Source organism: Pan troglodytes, chromosome 1 (genome assembly GCF_028858775.2).
Source record: "Pan troglodytes isolate AG18354 chromosome 1, NHGRI_mPanTro3-v2.0_pri, whole genome shotgun sequence".
Classification (NCBI taxonomy): domain Eukaryota; kingdom Metazoa; phylum Chordata; class Mammalia; order Primates; family Hominidae; genus Pan; species Pan troglodytes.
In genome coordinates, this window is record NC_072398.2 from 187,345,408 (window position 1) to 187,369,634 (window position 24,227).

At 56.6% G+C, this 24,227-nt stretch overlaps 1 protein-coding gene across 22 annotated transcripts in view; it reads right to left on the minus strand.

The window, feature by feature from the left end:
- Positions 1-374: 374 nt before the first annotated feature.
- PTPRF (protein tyrosine phosphatase receptor type F) overlaps positions 375-24,227 on the minus strand; it is a 97,952-nt gene continuing 74,099 nt past the window's right edge. For 5 of the 22 annotated variants that reach the window (XM_016960819.4, XM_054666202.2, XM_016960797.4 and 2 more), the window contains 22 exons: positions 21,931-21,957; positions 20,495-20,612; positions 19,839-20,417; positions 19,024-19,121; positions 18,581-18,834; positions 18,402-18,495; positions 17,566-17,784; positions 17,056-17,210; positions 14,527-14,642; positions 11,238-11,270; positions 10,323-10,420; positions 6,479-6,602; positions 6,136-6,311; positions 5,298-5,417; positions 4,845-4,999; positions 4,474-4,759; positions 4,189-4,367; positions 3,826-3,952; positions 3,468-3,593; positions 3,055-3,209; positions 2,815-2,950; positions 375-2,107 (listed from right to left, as the gene is read on the minus strand). In XM_016960819.4, coding sequence (XP_016816308.1) covers positions 2,039-2,107; positions 2,815-2,950; positions 3,055-3,209; positions 3,468-3,593; positions 3,826-3,952; positions 4,189-4,367; positions 4,474-4,759; positions 4,845-4,999; positions 5,298-5,417; positions 6,136-6,311; positions 6,479-6,602; positions 10,323-10,420; positions 11,238-11,270; positions 14,527-14,642; positions 17,056-17,210; positions 17,566-17,784; positions 18,402-18,495; positions 18,581-18,834; positions 19,024-19,121; positions 19,839-20,417; positions 20,495-20,612; positions 21,931-21,957 — 3,444 coding nt within the window. In that variant the 3' untranslated portion in view covers positions 375-2,038. The remainder of the gene's footprint in view (positions 2,108-2,814; positions 2,951-3,054; positions 3,210-3,467; positions 3,594-3,825; positions 3,953-4,188; positions 4,368-4,473; positions 4,760-4,844; positions 5,000-5,297; positions 5,418-6,135; positions 6,312-6,478; positions 6,603-10,322; positions 10,421-11,237; positions 11,271-14,526; positions 14,643-17,055; positions 17,211-17,565; positions 17,785-18,401; positions 18,496-18,580; positions 18,835-19,023; positions 19,122-19,838; positions 20,418-20,494; positions 20,613-21,930; positions 21,958-24,227) is intronic. The other 17 variants (XM_016960838.4, XM_016960865.4, XM_054666204.2 and 14 more) reach the window with 6 other exon arrangements.

The window sequence follows — 24,227 nt, forward strand, 5'->3', positions numbered from 1 at the left end:
CCATACATTCAGTCTCTACTGCCACAGGGCCATCCCTCTCCTCCAAGGTAGTGGGAGAGGGGCAGTCCCAATGCCCCGACAGTGCAACCCACAGAATCTTAAAGGGAAAGAGAGGCAAAGGGTATGCTCCCCGGCCTAGGGTGCTCTTCACATGCACTGGTGGCTCTGGCCTGGCTGGCTCTTGGTGGCCTGGTTTTCAGGGTTTATAACCACTCCTTTCTGAAAATGGGTAGCCATGCCAGGAGCCTACACTGGCACAAATACTTAGGATACCCTCCCCGTCTCCTCAGGAGCAGGGAATCTCCGGAACCCATCCTAGCTACTGATTTGGCCCAGACTCTTTGGTTCCAGAAACAGCTGAGACAGAGTCCTGGTTTGTAAGAAATCTGATTATTCAAATTTATTACCATCAAGAATTATGCAATGATGCTGTAGTTTTTCTTAACAAATAGAAAACAGACTGTGTACAACAGTGAACTCTACAGCACTAGCATCCACAAGGTAAAAATGAATGTTTCATCATCCAACATTACCAACCCTGGAATGTTGATCTTGACTTAGCCTAGCTAGGTTTGGGGACGTCGGCACCACGTCCCTCAGCTAAAACAGCTATGCACCCTTCCCCGCCCCCACTTACCTATCTAGATAGCGCTGCCCAGAGGAAGAGGCGCTCTCCCTGCCCCTCAGCAAGCTGGGATAATAAGGACTGATTAGAGTACCATTGATAGAAGTCCAGTAGTCTTGCCACATTGGTTTATGAGGGCATCTTGGAGTGGAAAAGAGCGATTATCGGGGGCTTTGAAAACAGCTGCAAACCAGGGAGGAAAATCATCTGGCCCCTGCTCTGAGGACAGACATGTGCTACCAGGCCCACTGGCCTGGACCTGAAAGGCCAGCCACGCCCCCGCTTGGCCCTGAGGTGCATGGGGTGTGGCACACACCCTGACCTGTGCTATTCACCTTGGCCACACAGCCAGACCCCACAGCCTACAAACACCACACCATACTGCAATGCTGGGGACCAAGGCCAGGCTCTGTGGGCCCAGGTCAGCCAGCAGCTCCCTTGGGAACCCCAGGCACATGGAGTTGCTTCCCCTCTTGAGGGTTTGAAGCAGAAGCCAAGGGCTGACTCTTTTTTTTTTTCTTGGGTTTTTTGTTTTTTTTTGTTTTTTATTTTTGTGGTTTTTTGTTTTTGTTTTAACCTTTGCAAACACGATGGTGATGAGGAATGCCTTGCCAGGCTCTCCCAGACACATCTGTGGTTCTGGGCTGTGAATGTTAAACACACACTGGGATAGACGACCAGGGATGAGTGTTCCCTATCTTCTCCCCGCCCACCACTGTCAATGTGGCCTAAAAAAAGGCTTTAAAGGGAAAACAAAACTTAAAAAAACATTGAGTTTCCCTGCATTTAGCTGAAACAGGATCTCGTCTGAAGGGCTGGAGGAGCAGCCGGATCAGCACTGCCTCCCGGCCCACGGCCGAGCCTCCGCTCAGGCTGGCGGCCCCAGCTCTGCACGAGGAAGGCAATGTTCTGTCCTTCAGCAGAAGTCATACAAAATAAGGATCCAAAGTGAACTCAAGAAAAAAAAAAAAAAAACAAAATAAACCCCAACCCCTACAGTGGCCCATTCTGCAGATACGGATTCGCGAAAGGAAAAATCAGAGGGAAGAGGCTAAAATCCCTCAGTCTACCCCACTCAATGTATTGAAAAGGAGGCTTTGCCCCAACCCCACCCCATGAGAAGAAGCATGAGAAATGCGGGAGCGCAACAGAGAGCTTGAAGCGGGCTCCAGGTGGGTCTGGTGGACAGAAGGGCCACAGTGCCTGCCTGCTGGGCCATCCACTTGCCCAGGGATGTTCTAGGCTCTCTGATTGGTGTGGCAACGTTCCTGAAACGCTGTGATCCCCGTGGGCTGTGCTCTGCCAGTGACAGCATCTGCGTAGGAGGGCTGGACGATGGTCGGTATGGCTCAGAGGAGCTGGGTCCCCTCCGGAGCCCCACGGTGGGGGTGGCGGAGGAGAGGGGAGCGGTAGTTACGTTGCATAGTGGTCAAAGCTGCCGAGGTACTCCAGGGCCGCACGGTAGCACAGCTGATACTGGTCCTGCCAGGATAGGGGGCTGGTCAGTGTGGGTCGCGCCAGTGGACACCCCCACTACACAGCTGACACTCACACTGCAGCCATGGAGTTAGCCTCTGCTGGCCAAGAGCAGGTGCTAGACCCTGGCAGCTACATCAGGCAGTGTGCGGGGGAGCCTGAAAGAGCCTCTGAAGGCTCATCTCTCTCCTGTCATTCTCTCAGGCCCCCACATCTACCTGCCTTCCATCTGCCATCCCAATCATGTTTCTCTGCTCCTGACTGGGCACCCCATAAGGATTGCTCTGTGCAACCTTGCCCAGAGCCAGGCACACCACTGGGGCTCAGCAGAGAGCTGCCAAATGAAAGAACACATCTTACTCATCTCTCCCCTGAGCCCCCAGGCAGCACAGGCAATGTTGCAGCATTTTTGTTTTGTTTTGTTTTGTTTTGTTTTCAGCAACAGGGTCTTGCTCTGCCACCCAGGCTGGAGTGCCGTGGTATAATCATAGCTCACTGCAGCCTCGAACTTCTGACCTCAAGTGATCCTCCCACATCAACCTCCCAAGTAGGTAGGACCGTAAGCACACACCACCATGCCTATCGCAGGCCACGTGAAAGGTTGGCAGCATGAATGAATGCACATGCCTGTAGGCATCAAACTGCTGCTAAAGCCTAGGGTTCCCAGCAGCGCTGCTGCCAAGGCCCTGGCCCTGCAGCCTGGTCTGCGTTACCTCTGTCTGCACCATGGCAGGACGCTGTGTACGCAGGGTCTTCACGGTCTGAAACATGTCGACCACGCCCTCATAGCGCATGCGCTCCAGGACGATGCTCAGAGTGATGAACACCCCGGTGCGGCCCACGCCAGCACTGCTCAGAAACACAGTTGGGTCAGGAGTCCTGCTTGCCTCATGCAGTGGGTCTGCCAGGCCTTCAGGCCCACCCACCCCAGCCCTCCAGGGGGCCAGTCCCACCTGCAGTGCACCGTGATAGGCCCGTCCTGTCCAAACTGCTCCTTGGTCTTATGCACCTGCCCGATGAAGTCAATGAATCCCTCGCCTGTCTTGGGCACGCCCTGCTCTGGCCAGTCTGTGAACTGGAACTGCCGGATTGTCCTTGACTGCCCATCCTGGGAAAGGTGGGTGGGGTACATGATTAGAATTCGTGCCTTAGGCAGCCACCCCTCTGGACTAGACCAGGGTAGTACCATGATACAGGCATGCATCTGTGTCACTGCACCCGAGGCCACAGGGGGAGATGTGCTCACACCCTAATACCCACCCACCGCCTCAGATTTCTGAAGCTTGAGCTAAGGTACCATGCAGGCAGCCATCCACCCAGCGTGTGGACAGGCAGCGTTATGGACACACTCAATGCACTCACTCACCCGGGCATCTGTGACCTTGAACTCACGCAGGATATACTGGGGCATGTTGTATTCAGCCATCGGGTCAACAACAAAGTACTGGTAGCGAGCAGAGCGCTCTGCTGGCCAGTACTGGTGGCATTTCTCCTGTGGACAGAGGGTCGGGCCCCCATAATCAGGTGAGAAGGAATAGGGGAGGGGTGCCAGGCTTCACAGGATTCTGGGACAGATGCCTCAGGTGGTAATAACGGGCGCCTGAGGCCATGCTGACAAGCAGCTGGGGTGTCAAAGGAGACAGTAACATAGGCGGCAGCTCCCCCAAGGGTGGCTGGTGTTCTCCCAGGTATGACAGGGGCCCTGGGGGAAAGGGTGGGCTCACCCTGCCCATCTCCCGAAGCTTGGTCAGCATGACGATGATGGTGGAATTGTGCTCCCATAGCATGCGCCAGAAGTCCTCGGTGCTCTCTGCCAGAGGCCCCTGTGTAGCTATGTAGGCCTTCTGCTGTCTGGGGTGGACATAAGACTGGACATGCTGGAGGTGCTGCTGCCCCTAGAGTCTCCCCTTAGGCTGCCTAGCCCCTTGGGGCCCTGCTCAGATCACCCCTCCTCCAGGAAGTCCTCACTGCTCTACCCAGCCCTCTCTGGTCTTCTAGGCTGGCCCTACTCTGCTGCCCACCCCCACCAGCCAGGCACAGGCCTAGGCCTCTGTAGGGCATGGTGGGGCAGTGACATGCATGCTGACCTATAACCATCCAGGAAGCTGGCATTGATGTAGTCAGAGCCCTCCACGCCACGGATGGGCTGCAGACACACACGGGTCAATTCGTAGGGCATGATGTTCACCAGCCGGTTCTTGAACTTGTTGCAGGGCAGGTTGGCGCTGATGAAGCGAGACGTGTGGGCCTTGGAGCTGGCCAGCAACTATTGAGAGGCAGGGATTGGTCAGGCCAGGCTTCCTGTGGGGGTGGGGGTCATCTGCATGACCCAGTCTAGGCCCTGGAGCCAAGCAGGCCCACCCGAGCCCCACCTTGAACTCGAGCTCCATGGCGGTCACACTCTCCCCTGGAGGCACTTGGCCCAGCTTCTGGATGTGGGCATACAGGTTGCGGGCAGGCACCTCTGTGTGGCCGCACGTGGCAGCCTCCAGCAGCGCCTCATGGATGAACACGTACTGGTCCTCCGTCTGCACCATGTAGTTCCTCTGTGATCGCATGCAGGTCACGTGGCCATAGATGTCCACCGTCTTCTCGTGCTTCATCCGCTCCAACATGGCATCAATCACGATGAAGCAGCCGGTGCGGCCCACGCCCGCGCTGCAGGATACGGGCTCGGCTTGAGGCACAGGCGCCCCCACCTCCCACCCCACCCACCCCTCTGGGTGGCACTGTACCCTCTCACCTGCAGTGCACCACCATGGGCCCTGCGTCTAGGGGGTTGCAGGCCTTGACCCGTCGTAGGAAGGCCAGGATGGGAGTTGGGTACTCAGGAACTCCATGGTCTGGCCAGGCCATGAACTGAAACTGACGCAGCTCACGCTTCTCACTGGAGCCACTCTGGGGGACAAAGTGGGGACATACTGGCGACTAGGAGCCTACCTGCCATAGACTCAGGACTGAATGACCTGATGCTGAGGCCATACCCGCCACTTCCCCATGGGACTCAGAAGCCACACAGAGTAGCCTGAAGCTCCTAGCACTGTTCCCATAACATGGATCATCACATCACTCACACACCTGAGCCTCCGACCCTCCAACACCCAGGCTCCAGCTTCCCCCCGACCCAGCACACCATACCCAGGCCACTGTCCTAACAGTGTCTGGGTAAGAGATATGCACTGGGGAAAGGCTATACCTTGTGGAGTGCGAAGGTGCGCACAGTGTATGTGGCCAGCTCCACTGTGTCCAACAGGGTCACCTGAATAAGGCCATAGGTCTCGGTGCCACGGGCTGGCCAGTACTGATCACATTTTACCTGCAGGAGGATGAGCAGGGCAGGCTGAAGGAAGCCCACAGGCTCAGACGGGCAGAAGCAGGGTGGAGGCTGGTCGACTCCCTGGCTGTAGCCTTTCTGGCTACAAAGCCCCCCAGCCCTGAGCTCTCAGATCCATTGCCCCCTGTCCTCCACAAGCCACATCAGGTCCTCAAGCTATGTCACCGCCCTGCCCTAGCTAGTGGAATAAGGGTCATAATTGAAAATTATTTATTCAAGGCCAGATCGCACCAGGCACATTTTCTGCCAAATTTACCCATAACGTTTATGTGCCATTTTCAAGCTCTGTAAATTTTACGTTCCAGTCAATGCTTTGCAGTCCAAAAACAGATAACAGCAGCTCTTTCCACTAATTAACTTAGGAGATGTGTTAATGCCCCAGGAACACTCCAGCATCTGGGGAACACACGAATACCCCGGGAACACGCCAGCAACTGGGGAACACATTAACATTCTCCGAAAATGACAGCATTTGGTGAAACATATTAACATCTTAAGGAACCCACTAGCATGTGGGGAACATGCTCTATCCCAGAAACACCCAGTATTTGGGGAGCATAATACCCCCAGTAACAATAGCATCTGGGGATCACTTGAGCGACTTCCTCCACAGAAGAAAGCGGCACAGAAGAAGGTGCCCTGTATCACCTTGTGGCTGGGCATTTCCCACCCGCCTCCTGGCAGGGCCCTGCAGCCTCACCCGGGACTTCTCCTCCAGCCGTGTCATCATGACCACAGTGGCCGTGCGCTGTTCCCACACCATTCTCCAGAAATCGCCCATGGTCTCGGGCAGGGGGCCCTGCGTGGCGATGTAGGCATTCTGCTTGCGGTAGCCATCGATGTAGTTGGCATTGATGTAGTCACTCCCAGGGACGCCTATGGATAAGAAAGGAGGTGGGAGGGCATTACTACAGGGTCCCCAGCCCAGCCCACCATGCCTCAGTGCACCCCTGAGATTCGTGGACATCCTCTGTAGAATGACATGTTGCCCTAGCTAGCAAGGGGGAGAGCAAGGGGATGGGAGGGGCACCCCCTTGGCTCACCATCGATGGAGGTAAGGATGACTCGAGAGTGGTCGTAGGCGATGACATTCGCATAGCGGTTCTTGGGCTTGTTCACCTCCAGGTTTGAATTCTCCCATGTGAACTGCTGTCCAGGGTCGATGGACTGCAGAGAATGGAGAAAGCGGGTGGGGTGGGGTAAGAGCCAAGGTTGACCTGCTTCTCCTGCAGGGGACCCAACCTTCCCGGTGATGCTCACATCCTGCCTTCACTCCACAGGCCACAGCCAGGCCCTCTATCTCGTGGTGCCAGCCACGGAACTCACAGGTTGCCACATCACCTATCAGAAAAGTGATGGACTGGGGACTCCTCTGACCATGGTACCAAATCCCCTTGCCTGGTAGAGTGGTCTGAGCTGGGATGGGGCAGGTGAAGGGTCTCTCAAAGCCCTGCACTCACCTAATGAAATGAGCTAGGACAGGTGGTGGCCCCCTCTCAGGCAGTCCCGAAACTGCTGAGGGCTCTGAACACCCAGAGTCCCTCCTGAAGCCCTGCATTCACCTAATGAAATGAGCCAGGACAGATGGAAGGGATGGTGGCCCCTCTCAGGTAGTCCAGGATCCCTCTCTGCTTGGCTCTCTTCCTTTCGGCTGCTCCTTCTCTGTTTCCTCTCTCTCCCCTGCCCTTCCTGTGGGCAGGACGCAGAGCTCCTCCAGGGTTCCTTCTAGGCCCTCTTCTCTCTCTACAACCTTTCCTGGGTGACCTCATTTGCTCACCTGATTCTTACAGCATATGCTGGAGCTGCCCATAACCTCAGCAGCAGCACAGAGCTCTTCCCCGAGTACCCAGCAGCCTCTCTGACACCTCCACCGGGAGGTCCTTCAACCGCAGTCCTTTGAAAGCTGAGTTCATCAGCTTCCCCTCCAAACCTGGCGCTGCTGCTGGGACTACACCTTAGCGAAAGGCACCCTCACCCGTCAGTGCCAGGCCAGAACCTAGAAGTCAAGCTCAAAATTCCTCCGGCCTCCCCCCACCCCGCCCTGCCAGTCACCAGGTTCTGGTGCTCCCCCACCCCCTCAGCTCTCTCCAACCTGCTGCCACTGCCCTGGGCCAGGCCACCCCAATTGAGGCTCAGCCTCTTCCTGCCTCTTTCCTCTTGTCCCACTCTGACCCACTCAGCCCCACAGCCAGAATAATCCTTCCAAAATGCAGATGTGAATATCAATTTCCTGCTTAAAGGCCTTCTGTGGCTCTTCTTCACCTCGGAGAGCAATAATGATAATAGCAAAGCGTTAGTGAGGACCCACGGTGTGCCTGGCACCGCTGTGAGCACTTTGCATGTATTCCCTCCTCAAATTCTCATATGAGATAGGTTCCATTATTATCTTCACATTTTCCAGATGGATACGATCTGAAGTTCTCAGCATAGCACGCAATGTCCTCCATATGTTGTCCCCAGCCTCATTACTCTCCACAGGACCGCGTCACTGCTTCCGTGAGACCCCGCAGCACACCCCACCCCTCAGGCTGCTCTGGGGCTGTCAGCCCACCTTTTGCACGCCTGTCGGTCCTATTCAACACCAGGGCGTGCTGTCAGAGTCACATATTCAATGCTGATTATCTGTCTGCACATGCTCCCCACGACTGGGTTCCCTGAGGGCATGTGTCTCCATATCCCCAGCACGGGGACTGGCACATGGAAAATGTGTGATCAATGACTGACTAAACGTTAAAGACAACAGAGCAGGCCTGGTGCAGTGGCTCACGCCTGTAATCCCAGCACTTGGGAGGCCAAGGTGGGCGGATCACGAGGTCAGGAGATCGAGACCATACTGGCTAACACGGTGAAACCCCATCTCTACTAAAAATAAAAAAAATTAGCCGGGTGTGGTAGCGGGCACCTGTAGTCCCAGCTACTCGGGAGGCTGAGGCAGGAGAATGGCGTGAACCCAGGAGGCAGAGCTTGCACTGAGCCGAGATCACGCCACTGCACTCCAGCCTGGATGACGGAGCGAGACTTCCAAAAAAGAAAAAAAAAAAAAAAAAAAGACAACAGAGCTATGGGGTCCTGGCTGAGGGAGAGCCCACGGCAGCCTTGGGGAACCTGAGAAGGCTTCCTGGAGGAGGAGGGTCTTGTAAGGAAAGCTCTGATCAGAGGAGGGAAGCAGGTAGAAGATGGAAGGGGACTACTGTGAACAGAGGCCCCACGAGCCCAGATGGGGAAGCAGGGCTGCGCTGGAAGGAAGGGCAGGTGTAGGACATGGTACAGATGAGTGTGGGTGGAGGCCATGGGAGGCAGGGAGCCCACGTTACAGGCTCCGTGACCCAAAGCCCAGCCTTGTGTGGAGCAGGGCCCCAGGGGGGCCCTATAGGCAGAGGCAGCACGGTTGCTGTGCCGCAGACATACTCATCCATTTGCCTGCCAAGCCCAGCTTTCTTTTCAGAAACCTGGCCCAGAGCCCTTGGGAAAGGCAATCTTTGAGCCCTAGGACGCATCCCCCAAACACAGCTGAGGGTGGACATCAGAAGGGGCGCAAACTCACAGGTTAGGCTGAGCCAACCCCTCAATTGCCTGTCCACCAACCATCTACTGAGGCCAGTGCCAGGTGCTGAGGAAACAGCTGTGGACAAGGCAGAACGACAAGCACAGGCTGCTGCTTAGAGGAGGTGGAAGAGGAGAAGGTCTCTCTCTCTCTTTTTTAAGTAAAAATACTCTTTTTTAAGAGTATTTTTTTATTTTATATTTTTTGAGAGGGAGTCTCACTCTGTCACCCAGGCTGGAGCGCAATGGCATGACCTTGGCTCAATGCAACCTCCGCCTCCCGGGTTCAAACGATTCTCCTGCCTCAGCCCTCACAAGTAGCTGGGACTACAGGCATGTGCCACCACAGCTGGCTAATTTTTGTATTTATAGTAGAGATGCAGTTTCGCCACGGTGGCCAGGCTGGTCTCAAACTCTCGACCTCAGGTAATCCACCCGCCTCGGCCTCCCAAAGTGCTGGGATTACAGGCGTGAGCGACTGCGCCTGGCCAGGAGTCTTGTCTTTAAATCACCTCCTTCTCTAACAAATCCCCTTCCTAGATGGGCAGCCTGGGGATGCTCAGAGTCACCCCGACACCATCTGTGGGTGGGAAACCCTCAGACTTTTGAAGGCTCAGCCCCCAGCAGGCTCCTAGGAGTTAAGTTCAGAACAAGATGAACGTGTGGAGGGCTCCAAGCGGGACTTGTACAGCCTGAGCAGCCAGTCTCGAGGCCCCGACTCCCCGTGAGCTGTGGCATCCGGAGTACACACGTGAGCACATGCATGTGCAGAGCACAGGGCAGCAGGCAGGCCTGGGTTTGAATCCTGGCTCCACTACTCATCGGCTGTTTGACTTCGGCAAGTCACTTCCCCTCTCTGAGCCCCCGCTTCCTCACCTGGAAGATGGGATAATAACAGTCCCCATTTCTGAAGACTGTGGGGGAACCAAAAGAGATAATGCATGCCAAGTGCCCAGACCGGTGCTGGCCTGCAGGATGCTCTTGATAGATGCCAGCTACTGTGGCTGTTATCACTGATCTATGTCTGTATGCCTGTGGCCTTGTGTCTGCCTGTGAGCACTTGAGCACGTGTCTGAGTGTCCAGACCCTGGCGTCACTCACAGCCTTTTGAAACCATCTCCTAAGGGTGACCCCAAGAAGGTGCTGGGCCAGGCTATGGCCAGACCCAGCATCTGAGGCACCCGGTTCCCAGCTGACCCTTACCACTGCCAACCCTCCTCTCTCTGCTCCTGAAAAAGCTGGACCCCTGCTTCCTCACCCACCACAGCTGGGACCTAGGACAGGACAGGAGCTGGTTTGGGTAGGCCTGGGCCAGGCACATGGTAGGGGGCGGGAACATCTCACCTCATACTCCTGGGAGAACTTGAGGCCATCGTTGGCTTTGAGGCGCTCGATGTTGTCCGCCAGGTCAGTGATGGGGATGGGTGGGTGGTCTCGCATACCTAGGGGAGGTAGGGCATACACAGGCAGCATTAGTGTGAGGCTTGAGCAGTGTGGCAGAGAAAGCCCCAACGCATGTATGTGCACATGTGAACATGTGTGACCATGGAGCACTTGGAACTGGTGGCATGGAGACAGCAGCACATGCGGCGACAGGGATGGCGGAGGGTGGGAGAGGACAGAGGGCGGTGTTGTGCCATGAGCATGTGGAGCCTGTTTTGGTGGCGGGGTGCTGAGTGGGGGCACTAGGCCCTGCCTGGCAGGTCTCTCAAGATGGAAGAGAGGCTTCCTTCCTCCCAGGAGGGGTGGGACGCCCAGGTCGGTGGCAGCAGACGTGACAGGAGCTGGGCTCCATCGCATCTGCCTGCAGACAGCCCTCCTGCCCCTCACTGGTGGCAGTCACCATGGGAGACTCACGGCCATCGTCATCCCGGGCACCAAGTGTGTAGATGGAGTGGTCATGAAGTACAGACACAATAGAGAGAGAAGCAGAGACCAGGAGGGGGGTGTGAGACAGAGGAGAGGAGATGAGAGGTAGAGGCACGCAGAAGGAAGGGTGTCAGGCCGGGACTGGAGGCCAGAGAGGCAGAACAGAGACGGGGCCGGTGGGAGAGAAAACAGGCCTGGAGGAAGCAAGGTGGGCAGAGGGGAGGGTGGGGAAGGAAAAAGGTTAGGAGACAGTGGGATTGGGGGAGAAGAAAGGGAAGGGGAGAGAAGAATTCAAGGAAGGATGGAGGCGATGGGGTAAACAAAAGTAAGGAGTGGAAACAGACACAGAAGCCAAAGTATCCCCCAAACACGGGAACTTTGAAAACTAACTTGAGGTATTCGGGCAACTGGGGACACTGGAACCTGCAGAGAAAAAAACAAACAAACAAACGAAAAAAACAACGGGGCAAGAAAAGAGAGCCCGTTAACTTTTTCTGCTTACAGCACCATCACACACAGCGGAGGTGCCGAGCGGGCTTGCGAGGGGCTGGCGGAGAAGAGGATGGGGCGGTGAGGGGCTGGGGCTGCGGACAAGTTCCGTCAAGGCTCCTTCTGTCTCCCAGTTAATACAGACTGGGTGTCCCACCCCCAGAGGCGAGCACTTCTAAACCCTGGTGGCTCGGCAGCCTTGGGGGGCTCTATGACTAAATACTTAAGTCCAAACCAGCCCTGCCCCTTTTGATACCAAAATTTGCCCTTGGCGACTTTCAGATGATTTCCACGTTGGAAAAAAGAGCCCTCCTTCTCAGATCCCACACCCTCTCCTCTCCCACTGTGCCCTGCTCATTGCCTCCTTCCCAGGTATCTTCCCAGGATCTTTGAAAGGGGTTTCTCCACTTTCTCAGCCCCCACTTGCCACGCTGCTCACTGAAACACTTCTGCCCACAGGACGTGGCCACCACCCTCTCTTCAAGGCCCCATCTGCCAAAGCCAACGGTCCTCCCACTGGGTGTCCCCACTGCCCTACCTCATTAAGTCCTCTCGTCCCTTGCACAACTCCCCCAACCCTGGCATCAGGGACACTGCGCTCCTGCTCTCGTCTGGCTGTGGCTGCTCCTTCTCAATCTCCCTAGCTGCTCTCCATCCATCTTTCCTTAATGCTGCACCACCTTCCCTGCCCTGGGCTTTTTGGTCCCGGTCTCCTTCTGGCCCTCACCCTGGGATCTATTCTCAGGCTTTGACTACCACATGCTCCTTGGCCCCTCCCACAGGGCTTCAGCCCTGATGTCAGCTCAGAAGTCCTCAGACCCACAGACCCACCAGCCCCAGGACACCCCTACCCCCTGCTCATTCAGCCAGCAACTGCAGAGCCACCCTTACCTCTCCCCAAGTGGACTTAAGCCCGGACTCTGCTGTCCTCACCTCCTTCACATTTCCCAAGTCTGTCCCCTCTGTTCCCACTGCCACCTTTCACTTGGTTGCTGGCCTTTTAAATGGTCTCCCTGCCTCAATTTCTCCTCTCTAATCCAGTCTCCTCAAGGAGCCAGAGTGACATTTCTAAAGCATGGTTCTGACCACCTGGCTCCCCCGCCGAAAACCTTTAATACCTCCCTGGCATCCTGAAGAGGAAGTCTAAGCCCCTTAGCCTGACATTCAAGGTCCTTTTGACTGGACCTCTGCCTAGCCCTCCAGTCTTCTCTTGGCTCAGTATTCCCCAAGCCCCTAACTCTCATGCTGCAGAAACCCTCAGGTGCTCATAATTTGACGCACATGCAATCTGCCCAAGCTTCTGCACATGCTTCCACTGAGGAGCTCTCTCCCATCCTTCTTTTCCAGACCAATAACCACATGGCTCAGCATCCCATCCCCGAAGAGGCTTCTCTGCACTCCAGGTCCCAGCATCCTGGTGCTTGATTCTTCAGAGATCTAATCATGCTGGGTTGCAACAGCCTGCTAGGTCTGCCTGGCACTCTCTCCAGACACGTGCTCATGAAACTCAGTCACCATGTTGTGAGGAAGCCCAGGCCACCTGAAGAAGCCTCATGTTGGGTGTCCCAGCTGACAGCCACAGCAAGGCTCAGAGCTGGCTCATCAACCACCAGTCACATGGATGAAAGAGGCTTTAGAGTCCAGGGGTTGGCAAACTTGGTATCCATAACAGGCCAGAGCGTAAATAGTTTAGGCTTTGTGGACATCTGGTATCTATTCCATCTATTTAATGGTGCCTTTACAGTGCAAAAGCAACCATAGGTAGGTAGCATATAAATAAATGGGTGTGTCTGTTCCAGTAGAATTTTATTTATTTGTTTATTTTTGAGATGGGGTTTTGCTCTTGTCACCCAGGCTGGAATGCGATGCTACGATCTTGGCTCACGCAACCTCTACCTCCTGGGTTCAAGTGATTCTCCTTCCTCAGCCTCCTGAGTAGCTGGGATGACAGGGGCCACACACCTGGCTAATATTTGTACTTTTAGTAGAGATGGGATTTCATTAGCTGGTCTCGAACTCCTGACCTCAGCTGATCCACCCGGCTCAGCCTCCCAAAGTGCTGGGATCACAGGCATGAGCCACCACGCCTGGCCAGTAAAAATTTATTTACAAAAACAGGTGGTGGGCTGTACTTGGCCATGGGCCATAGTCTGCCAACCCCTGCTTTAAATGACTCTAGCTCCCAGCCTTCAAGTCTTCCGGCTGAGGGCCCAGACTTTCTGGAATAAAGACAAGCTGTTCCTGCTGTGCCCCTGTCTGAATTCCTGCCTCACAAAAACCGTGACAGATAATACATAATTATTGTTGTTTTAAGCCACTAAGTTTTGGGGTAATTTGACATGCAGAATAACCAGCTCATACATACACAAACCCTGTGTGTATGCATTAGTTCACTCATTCCTTCATTTGTCTGTGTGTTCATTTCACAGGCATTCAACAAGAACCCATCGTGCGTTGAATACAAGGGATGGGGGATGACAAGACACAGTTCCTGGCACCACAGAGCTCAGAGACTGTCACTGAGGTAATCCCAGCTCACTGTGAGAGGCGTCAAAAGGAAGAAGGAGGGAGGTTCCTGGAGCGAAGAAGAGACACCTAACCCTGTGGGGGTGTGGGCAAGAGGAGAGGTCTGAGCTGTCTGCTGGGTGTTGGGAGGAGTAACATTTCAGGTAGAAGGAAGAGCTGGACAGCCCCGTGAGAGTGGCTAGGAGAAGGGGCAGGTACGTGGTATGGTAAACCCGGGGTTGGCCTCCAGGAAGGCTCAGGTGCAGGCACTTCATCTCCCCACAGATGTCTGGTGAGGCATCTCCCACTGCTAACATGCCCCTCTTTCATGTGGAGGGGTCAGAGCGCGGGCCAGACACTGGCCACCCTGTGGCAGAGACGTGGGCTCTGGGAGGTCCTCAGCCCATATTCAGAGGCCTTGACTGAAGACAAGGCAGTGGCTAAGTGGCTTTGCCACCTGAGAGGGTCCTGGCCTGGGGCACCTGTCCAGCTGCAGGATATGGGGGCTCCCCAGTCATTCCAACCAAAGTGGATGAGCACAGGGAGAAGGGCAGAAAGGAAGAAAAGGAGCAGGAACAAGTGCATGCAGCCCAGGAACTTTAGTGGCGACCCTGAGACCTGCAGAACGGACCCACAGGCCTGCTAGGTCTGGGCTGGGGGCACACAGGCCATAGGAGTGCCCTACCTGGGGTCTGGTAGTTGAGCCTCCGCATCTCCACAGGGTCAGAGGAGTGGGCCAGCAAGGAGTCCTTCAGTCCGATCGACTGCTCATCCTTAGAGGACGGGGAGTGGGTCCTTTTCCTAGAGAGACAGAAGGGAGGCTGGTGAGAACCTGAGGTCCAGGCTGAGACAGTGACACATGGCATGGCTGGCTGCCAAGGAGCCCCCATGTCCACGGCTCTGTCCTCCTACTGCCCCACCTCTTCCCAGGATCTCTGAGCGCGGAGGAGCCAGGGCCAGAATAGCCTTGACATGAGAGAACACAGGGCAGGGAGGGGGTAGGGAGAGCAGGAGTGTGGCGTGAGCAGAGGGGCAGTGCAGCAGGGAGGAAGGGGTTGCAGGGGCGAGCAGCTCCTTTGGATAGAAGGCAGGTCACTGCAGGACAGTGACTGCTATCTCCAAGGCCACCCAGCTGAGTAGCAGGAACCACCAGGAATAAACATGCAAATGACACATAAAATACACAAACAGCACAGGAGACAGGGCCCCAGCTTTTTGGCCCTCAGAGTATCAGGGTAAATGCCCAGGGCAGCAGGGGAGGGACGGGAAAGGCGTCACCCTAGCTGGGCAGAGTCCTCTCTCACTGGCCTCAGTTTTCCCATCTACAAGGACAGGGTCAGAGACAGACCATAGGATTCAGCTGCCAACAAATAGCCAGAGGCTACTTGTGGTCTGCAGACGCATGTGCTTCGGGAAGAAGAATTTGAGTGAGTGTGCTCAGGTGGGTACAAGGACACGCCTCTCTGCTGTTCCACACAGTGACTGCTCTTTGCTCTGTGCGAGACTGTCTCTCACAGCACTTAGGCAACTTCTCAGAGAACTGGGAGCTGGGTGATGGTTCTGGTGAGCTTTGTACGCTCAGGGAAAGCAATGCAGTCTGTATTATGCATGTGCCCCAGAGAAGCAGCATCCTCTGCAGAGTTGAACTGGCAAGAGTGAGACAGAAACTGCCTCCTCACACCAATGAGGACTCAGTCCTGAACCAGGGAGCCTGCTGAGCTGACTGGACAGTTTGCTGCTTAAAGCCATAGGCCAGGGGACTTCTGGTCAAAGCGTCATCCCTCCCTGCTGGCCCAAGGATTAGAAGTAGAGCGGGAGGTGTGTGAAGAGAGAAGGAACAACTCCTACCTTTCTTGTTTACTAGGTCCCGAAAGACAAGCAAGGACAGAAGAAAGGAACGGTCACAGTTTCCACCAAGCACTCAGCCCTCTAATGACATGGGGACCCTGCAGGCCCCTTATATGGCACCCACATGACATTCACAGGGAGGGGGTCTACCTCTCTGGACAGACCCAGAATGCAGGTGGAAGTGGGAAGGATGAGTGCATCTGCGGGACACTCCTCAGGGACCCGCCCACAGGTCCATCCACCCTGGGAGGAAGGAGTGGACTCTTTAGGAAGGAACAGTGGGTCCAGGGTAGGCACACAGGATATAGGCTCTCCTGCATGGTGCAGAGATGTGCTCAGACACACAGACTAGCATATCTTCATCTGCCAGGTGTTCACTGACATGCCTGTGGGCTCAGCCCAGTGCTGGGGGCTGAAGGCTTGGCACACAGGCCCAGCTGCGTTTGCAGTGGAGCATCACAGGGGACAGTGTGCAAGGAAGGGGTAGGGGCCAGGCAAGGCCTTGCAGGCACCAGAGCATGGACTTGAGTCCTGAACGATGAGATTGCTGTTGCCAAGTGGGCAGGGGGAGGGAGATCCGCAGAGGGCACACCCTGTGTGGGCCTGAACACTGAATGAGTTCAGTGTCGCAATGTCAGGAGTGTGGCAGGGGTCAGATTAGCCAGGTGTTTGGCTGTCAGGCTAAAGAGGCTGGGCTTTACGTGGGCAGCCATCAAAAGGTTTTAAACTGAGAGTGACAAAGTTAAATCTTTGGAAATCCCTTTCAGGCTGGAAGGTGCATGGATAGGAAGGGAGACTCCTAGGGCAGGTGGTGGCCACTGCCGATAGAGAACTGGGTGGGAAAGACACACTGAGGCTGAGGCCGCTGCGGATGGCACGGGCACAGCAGGCCATCAGTCATGTCTGTTAGTGAGCATCCATGGCCTGTGGGCCTCCAGCTCGACCTATCTAGGCCTAAGCAGGAGAGTAGGGCTGGGGAATCATCCAGGAATGGTGGCAGAAGGAAAGGACTCGAGGTAGGAGCTCAGGAGATGGCGGTGTCTTAAAACTGAAGAGGAGACAGACGCACTCTTATCCACAGAAACACAGAGACAGACAGACGTGCCAGGGATGCACATGAGACAACCCTCTGAGGCTTTAGTTCCTCACGCCCAGGCTGCTGCAGAGGCTCCCTCACCTGACAGATGCAGGCCTGCAGACACAGGTAGGCACACACACTGCTCCTGCCCTTCCTGCCTTCCTGCTGAGCCTGAGGCCCAGGGTCCAGGATGCAAGGCTGCACACTCTCCACAGGCACCACACCCGGAGAGGGCCTGAAAGGCGAGGGGCAGGTGGCCGTTCCCGGAGCTCTGAGGGCAGTGCTCACCTTTTGAACAAGAGGATGGCGATGACAATGAGGATGATGAGGATGACTGCCAGCACAGGACCCGTCACCCACAGCATCTCCGGCTCCTCCTGCTGCTGGGCTGGTGTCACCTGGACCACGATCTCATCCGAGTAGGGGCTGGAGGCATAGCGCTTCTGTGGCCCGGTGGAGAACAGCAGGCTGTGAGCTCAGCGTGAGAACCCCCCACCCTCTGCCTATCAATCCTGGAAAAAGGGCTCTGGGTCTGGGTTACCCTGGGCCTGGTCTCCCAGACCCTACAAGGTGGACCTGGCAGGACTGGGTCCCTGGAGCCACATTAGGTCTGGCCTCTGGGTCCCAGGGCCGCGTCTTAGGATCCCCGGGACAGATCTTGGGTCTTTAGTGCTGCCCCAGGATCTCGAAGCCCCCAAACTGATAAAGACCTGGGGTCTTGTGGTGTTTGAGACTGGCATCGTCTCAGGCCAGGCCCAGGGAATCAGGGTGCTGACAGCCAAGCCGGCTCAGGCAGACCTGGTCCATGGGTTCCTTCAAGGAGGCAAGCACAAAGCACTGGTAGCTCAAGTCCGGAGACAGGGGCCGGTTGTAGAAGCCCCGGTAGTTCTTCTTGTCCCCCAAGGTAAAGGTCTCGGGGAGCACATCCAGTTGAGCAGCCACATATGGCTTCAGACGTTCTGCCTGCCGCCGCCGCCGCCGCTGCTCCTCTCCGCCTTGCTCAATGGCTTCTAGAAGCTGGCAGAGCAGAGCATGGGGGTCATGCGGGGCCTCGGAGCATGCCGGCCGGCCCTGGGGCTGTGGCCTGGGATGTCAGTTCCCTGGGCCGAGATCAAGGCTCACCTTCCGTGTAAGAGCCCACACCTGCCCAACCCACTGCCCCTACAGAGTAACAGACACCGTGAAGCCACTCCTCCCCACCAGCCCATGAGAAGCAGCCCTGTGTGTAAGCTGCCCCACCCTAACCAGGCTGTTGCCACACTGGCTGTGAGAAAGGACTGAAGGATTTCAACCTTCCAGGGACTCCTGGCTATAAGGCTCACTAAACCCTCCATAGCTTCTAGATCTGCGAGGCTCTGCAGTGTCTACAGGGCTTGGCATTCTCTAGACCTGCAGAGGCATCTCCACGACATCCCACCCCAGGGATTCTTTGTAAGCCCTCCGGGAGTTCTGTGAATACTCCCAGATGGTTTCCTCAGAGTCCCTCTCTCCAGAGAGGGGTGGGCTGCCAGCCAGAAGAGAGATTTCAATTTGGGGAGTGAATCTGAGAGTCACTGGGACAGTGCTCAGGGCAGGAAGGCCACAGCTGACCACTGCAATGGGGCTGTCAGTGTCCCCATCCCCTCCCCAGGTACCTCGTCCAGCTCCAGTTCCTCCGGTGTGCTCCACCTTGGCGTCAGCATGCTCCCGCCCACACGGTCAATGGGCACCACAACGATGTAGAACCACCTGGGTGGGCAGGGCAGGAATCAGGACTGTCACTGCTGGTTACCTCCAGCCCTGCCCCGCCTCCCCCGATACCTCGTGTGCACACCTGACAAGCGAGGGGTCCTGCACATGGGGCATGGAGAGATCGAAGCGGCCGTCCTCTATGTAGGCAGAGGCAGGCAGTGGCTTGTGAGGCAGGAGGTCGGGGGCCGTGCGGATGGACACCAGGTGCTGCAGGCCCCCTGCGCTGCTGCCACGGTTCATCAGCACAAACGAGTACTCTGTGTTGGGCTGCAGGTCTGCGATCAGCTTCCGCATCGAGTGCCCGTCCACCTCCACACTCTGCCCATTGTACAGAATCTGTGGGGGACGGGAGGGGCAATCAATGCCTTTGGGTGAGGTTCCCTACCACGGGCTGCAAGGCACAGTGCACGGATACACAACCACATTGCTGCTCCACAGCCGGATGCACATGGGTTAGGACTGGAAAGACAGCACCCAGCAGGCCTGTGTGTGTGCCAGGCTCAGCTGGCCGTGGCCCTTACTCACCTTAAAGGGCACAGCTGACTTATAGGAGTCGGGAACCTCCCAGCTGAGCAGCACAGACGTCTTCATTGCAGCCGCCACCCGGAAGTTCTTGGCAAACACTGCAAAGGCATAAAGAGAGAGTCAGCTCTGCTGGGTATATGAGGTGGGGTGAATGGGCTGGAAGGGTGGAAGGTGAATGGCCAGGATGAGACACTGGTTGGGGAACAGGGGGTTGAAGGATGGCTGCAGAGTACCAAGCGCCCCACTCCCAGCCAGCTTCAAACGGCACAGTTGAACTCCCAGCCCAAGCTCTTCCACAGTGAGCACCAAACAGGGCGGGGGATGCCACAGCAACCAGGGTCAGAATCTCCAGAAACGCGAGTGTAAAAGCTTGAGCCGATGGACACCAGGCCAGAGTGATCAGAGGGTCAGTGGGTTTCGGTCATGAGAAGCATGTGGCCACACACCAGAGCGTGGTGGAGCATGTTCACTAGAGGTCGGTGGGTCATGGCCCCAAGAGATTAGTGTCACACACCAAAGATCAGGAGGTTGCACACCCAAGAATAGTGAGTGACAGTCAAAAGAGATCAGTGGGTCAAGGTCACAAGAGATCAGAAGGTCATACAGCAGAGGTCAGTAGGTTAAGGACAGCAGAGGTCAGGCACCAAGAATGTGGTGCCCATTCACTAGAGGTTAGTGGTCACAGTCATGAGAGATTGGAGGTCACACACCAGAGGCTGGTGGATCACAGTCGCCAGAGGTCAGTGGCTCAAGGAGAGCAGAGACCCCCAGATGCAGCCACACTCGGGAAGGGCTGCCATGTCCACAGCACACACCTTGCTCCACTGGCATGGTCCGGGACTGGATGCTGGGGCTGAGTGGGCCAGAGCCTTTGCTGGTCCATGCGCGGACCTTGATGTCGTAAGTGGTGTCTGGCTTGAGGCCAGTAAGGGTAAAGCGGGTGTCTGTCGTGATGTTCTGCAGCTCCTGTTGGCTGTTGATGTCTCGGAACACCACGGTGTAGCTGGTGATGCGCCCGTTCCTCTCCGCCAGCACTGGCGGGTCCCAGGCCAGTTCTGTGGTAGACGTGGTCAGTCCTGTCACACGCAAGTTTTGGGGGAAGCCGCTGGGCAGGTCCTCGGGGGTCCTGATCTCCTTCTCGAACTCCTCACCCAAGCCAGCCCGGTTCTTGGCGGCAAGCCGGAAGATGTAGGTGGTCCCCTTGTGCAGGCCGGTGACTGTGAAGTGCTGGTCATCCTTGCCGAAATCTATGGTGTTGGGCCGCGCCTCGTCGGCCCGGCAGTACTGCAGCCGGTAGCCCAGCAGCTCGCCAGGCAGTTCCTTGGGTGGGTGCCACTGGAGCAGCGCAGTGTTCATGGCCGTGGTGCTGATCATCATGGTGGGCCGGCCTGGGACTGAAGGACCACGGGCTGGGCTCTGGCGCTGCCCTCCTGCTGCCCCACCCTCAGGTCCGTCCTGACCCCTCACTCACCTGCACCTGTTGTAGTAACAATTTTGGGCTTGCTGCGGGCACCATCCCCTTTGGTGGTATAGGCAGCAACAGTAACGGAGTAGGTGGTTTCCGGGGTCAGGCCGCTGATAGTGGTTTCCTGAGGGAGGAGGAGGGGTTCGTTCCCATCACAAGAATGCAGGGAGAGGCCAGACCTTGTCAGGGTACTCAGGACCCTAGCCTGAGGGGAGCCCCGGGGCACACAAGGCCAGGGGTTGTGGAAGGTGGGGCTATACAATGGTGGCCTCTGCTGGAGAGGAAGCAGGCAGGTAGGATGCAGGCCTGGGAGGACCCCGCCCATCCCAGGAGCCGCACGCCTGGGGCAGACAGCTCATTATTCTTTTCAGACAAGAACAAAGGGCCAGACTGTTTCCCTCACTCCACTGTGCTGTGAACGGAGACTGAGGATATAAACAGGGCACAGCCTCGCAGGCACCCAGCACCTTGCGTGGCTCTTGGCAGCCACACGCACACAGCCTACAGCTCCTGCATAAGCAGGCGTAAGGCCGCCTGTGGACACCAGTGCATGCATGCACAGACAGAGCAAGGTGGCAGGATGGGCTAAGGTGCCATCCTATAGGACCCAGTCAGGACTCCGCTGCCCCCATCTAGGCCACTAACTCTGTGAATGTCTATACCCTGCAATACCTCTTGAGAAAGGCAGGGGAGGGGCTAGGAGAATAAGAAAACCTCCACACCTGGGGAACTGGCTTCCACATCTGTTCTCAGTGATGCCTGAGACAGCAGCCAGGGCAATGTCCTCCCTCCTTGGCAGACCCTGCCCATATACCCATCTGCAGCAAAGGCATCATCTCTGGACATGCTGAGAAACACCATGGGAGGTCAAGCCACACCACACAGAGAGAAGAGTGGGAAGCAGGGCAGGGACCACCGTGCAGTGGGAACAGAGCCGTCATCAACCCTGGTATCCCTCCAGCTCTGGCCTTGAGTGGGGCCCCTGCAGCTGCCACCACCCCCTCATGGACCCCTCCTGCCACAGCTGGAGGGTCTCCCAGGGCTGGGGCTCCAGAATGCACCAATGCCAGAATCCGACTCTCCAGACAGCCCTCCCAGCCTGGGCCCTAAAGCAGGTGATTTTTCACTCCAGGGATCAATAAGGCCTAACGATCAGGATTGGATTTAACTCCATCCCTGTCTGGCCGGGGCAGGGGCCAGGCCCTGGTCGATCATGAACACTGGCCTCAAATTGCTGCTCGACAGGCAAGAAGTAAGGATTAGAGGAAATGCCAATCGCTGCTCAGCTCAGTGCTCGTGTCTAAACGCCAATTTTCTCCGGATGTGGCTGGAGCCCTGTGGATCTTGGCAGCGCAGGCTGGCAGGAAAGGAGGGAGAGGAGGAGCGTCCCATGAGCCCAGCTTGACCCATGTCTTGTCCGCGTTCGCACACCTGTTACTTACATAGTCCTCGGACTCCTCTGGCCGCCACTGACCGCGGGAGAGGGAGAGAAAGGGAGACAGGATGGTGAAGGACTCTGACCTGGAGAGGGCCTGGCCTGGAAGGGACCTTGCCCAGGGAGGACAGAGGGAGGGCTTTTGGGCCTCGAAGTACCCATGGGGGTAGCACCCCAGGACAACTCCCGGTTCAAAGATTTGAATCCCTGCCTCACTGAGCACCAACTGGGTGTGCCAGGGCTGAGGAGGGTAGGGAGACAGGGAGGGCAGGCAGCCTGCAGGGAGAGGACCCACTGACAGAGGGTCCTAAGAACACAAAGCAGCTACAGATGCTCTGACAATTTTGGGCTTGCTGGGAGGGAGAGGCTGCCAGACGAGAAGGGTGGGTTCAACAGCTCAGGCCGAGGGAAGACACTGAGGGGTGAATGGGGTGCCCATATGCCCTGGTTTGCCTCGGACAGTCCTGGCCTGTGCTTGTTGCCATGGAATTGACTATTCAGTGTCTCCTTCCACCCGCCAAAGCATCCCAGATGTGATCATACATTACACAATCACCCCAGGCATGAGAAGTGTCCCACAACAGTAAGAGTTGGGGGTGAACAGGGCACATGGGCAGGGTGGGCCCAAGGGCAAGCCAGTCAGCAAGACTATGAAGGCTGTGAGTGCCAAGCTCAGAGCCTGGGCTGTAGCCCACAGGCACGGGAAATCACCTATACCCGTTCCTTCCTCGGGGTGTCTGAGGATTAAGGTAGGAAGGAATGTTTCGGGGCTGGCAGTGTTGCGGGCCTTTGGTGCATGTAGATATTCTAGATGGACAGGTGGAGGGACTGTGAGGTCTCCATTCTGAGGCCCCATGAAACATCACAGGGAGATGGTCCAGGATGTCTCCAAGCCGGAAATACCTGGGGTCCTCCAGCCCAAGCACCCCCACAGTGCCGGTCTGGCCTCTGTCCACTGGCCTCCATGCTGGGTGGCCTAAGTTCCTCCTGTCCTGGGACACTCTGTTGGAAAGTCCTTGCAAGAAGCATGGAACAGAATATGAGAGGAGACTCTGGACAGGTCCTTAGTGCATGGCCACTTTATAGGGTGTGGCTGGGCCCAGGTCCCTTCCAGTCTCCTTGCCTGCGGGGAGACCTGGGCTGTCCCAACCAAGCCTTGGCGTGGAGGTTCTCACATCACATGGACCCTGTCCTGCGCTAGAGGCAGAGCAAGAAAGAAGGGAAGGACGGAGGATGAAACCAAATGGAGATGAAGGAAAGGGGTCAGAGGAATGGCAGGGGGAGGAGGGAAGGAGGGAGGAGAGAGAAGAGAAAGAGCAAGACAAAAACAGAGACTCCAAGAAGGAGAGAGAAATGCAGGCCACGAGAGGGGAAAAAGGGAGGCAGGGAGATGGAATCTGACGTAAAAGGAGACAGGTCTGGCTCCACACTTCCAGGCTGGGGGTGGGAACCTGCACCACGTAGTTCCTTCAGGCATGATGGGGGATGAGCTGAGGGGATGGTGCTGTTGCGTGAAGGACAGAATGTGCCGCCCTTGACAGAAGCACAGGGACAGCTGGGCCCTGTGGCCAGGCTCGGGACCAGGCCCCACTGCTCTCCCACTGGCGAGGAACAGAATGACCCAGTCCTGAGAGGGCTATGGAGCAGGCCTCCATCTTCAGTGTCCTCCGGGAGCCCAGACTCGAGTTACCGCCCCCATGATGGGATGTCTGAGACTAAATGGGCAGCGTCCCTGAGCCTCTGGCCCAGCTCCCTTCTGAACCTCTTGGGACCAGAAGGGGGCACTTGAAGTGGCTTCTCTGGAACCCCACTGGCCACAGCTGTGGCCACTGGCCCCCTCAGAGAGGAGGGGCTAGGGGAACCCATTCCTGGGATGTTTCTGGGTAGGTGTGTTCACTGAGGCTCCACGAGGAGCCCTCAACCTGCCCCAGGAATGCAGGTGGGTGCACATGCCTGCCTCCTCCACCCCGGATGCCTTAGCACTGGGCAGGCTGAGAGGGGGAAGAGAGCACCCTCTGGGCAGAAAGAATTTTGCTTCAGATGGCTGAGCCCAGCTGGAGGAGTAAGGCTCCTGTCTGTGTGGGTGACCCCACCCCTCTGCACAGTGTGTACAGCATTGAGTGCTGTACAAAAGTACATTGAGTGTGGTACACGCACCCCTGCTCTCCACCCAGGCAGGGGTGAGAGGCTCAATGGGGAGGCCCTGCTCCTGGATAGGGAAACCTTGAGAGCACCACACCAGGTGTTGTGACTCTCCAGCAGGGTCTTTTGGGAGGGGGCTCATGACAGCAACTGTGGCCCTTT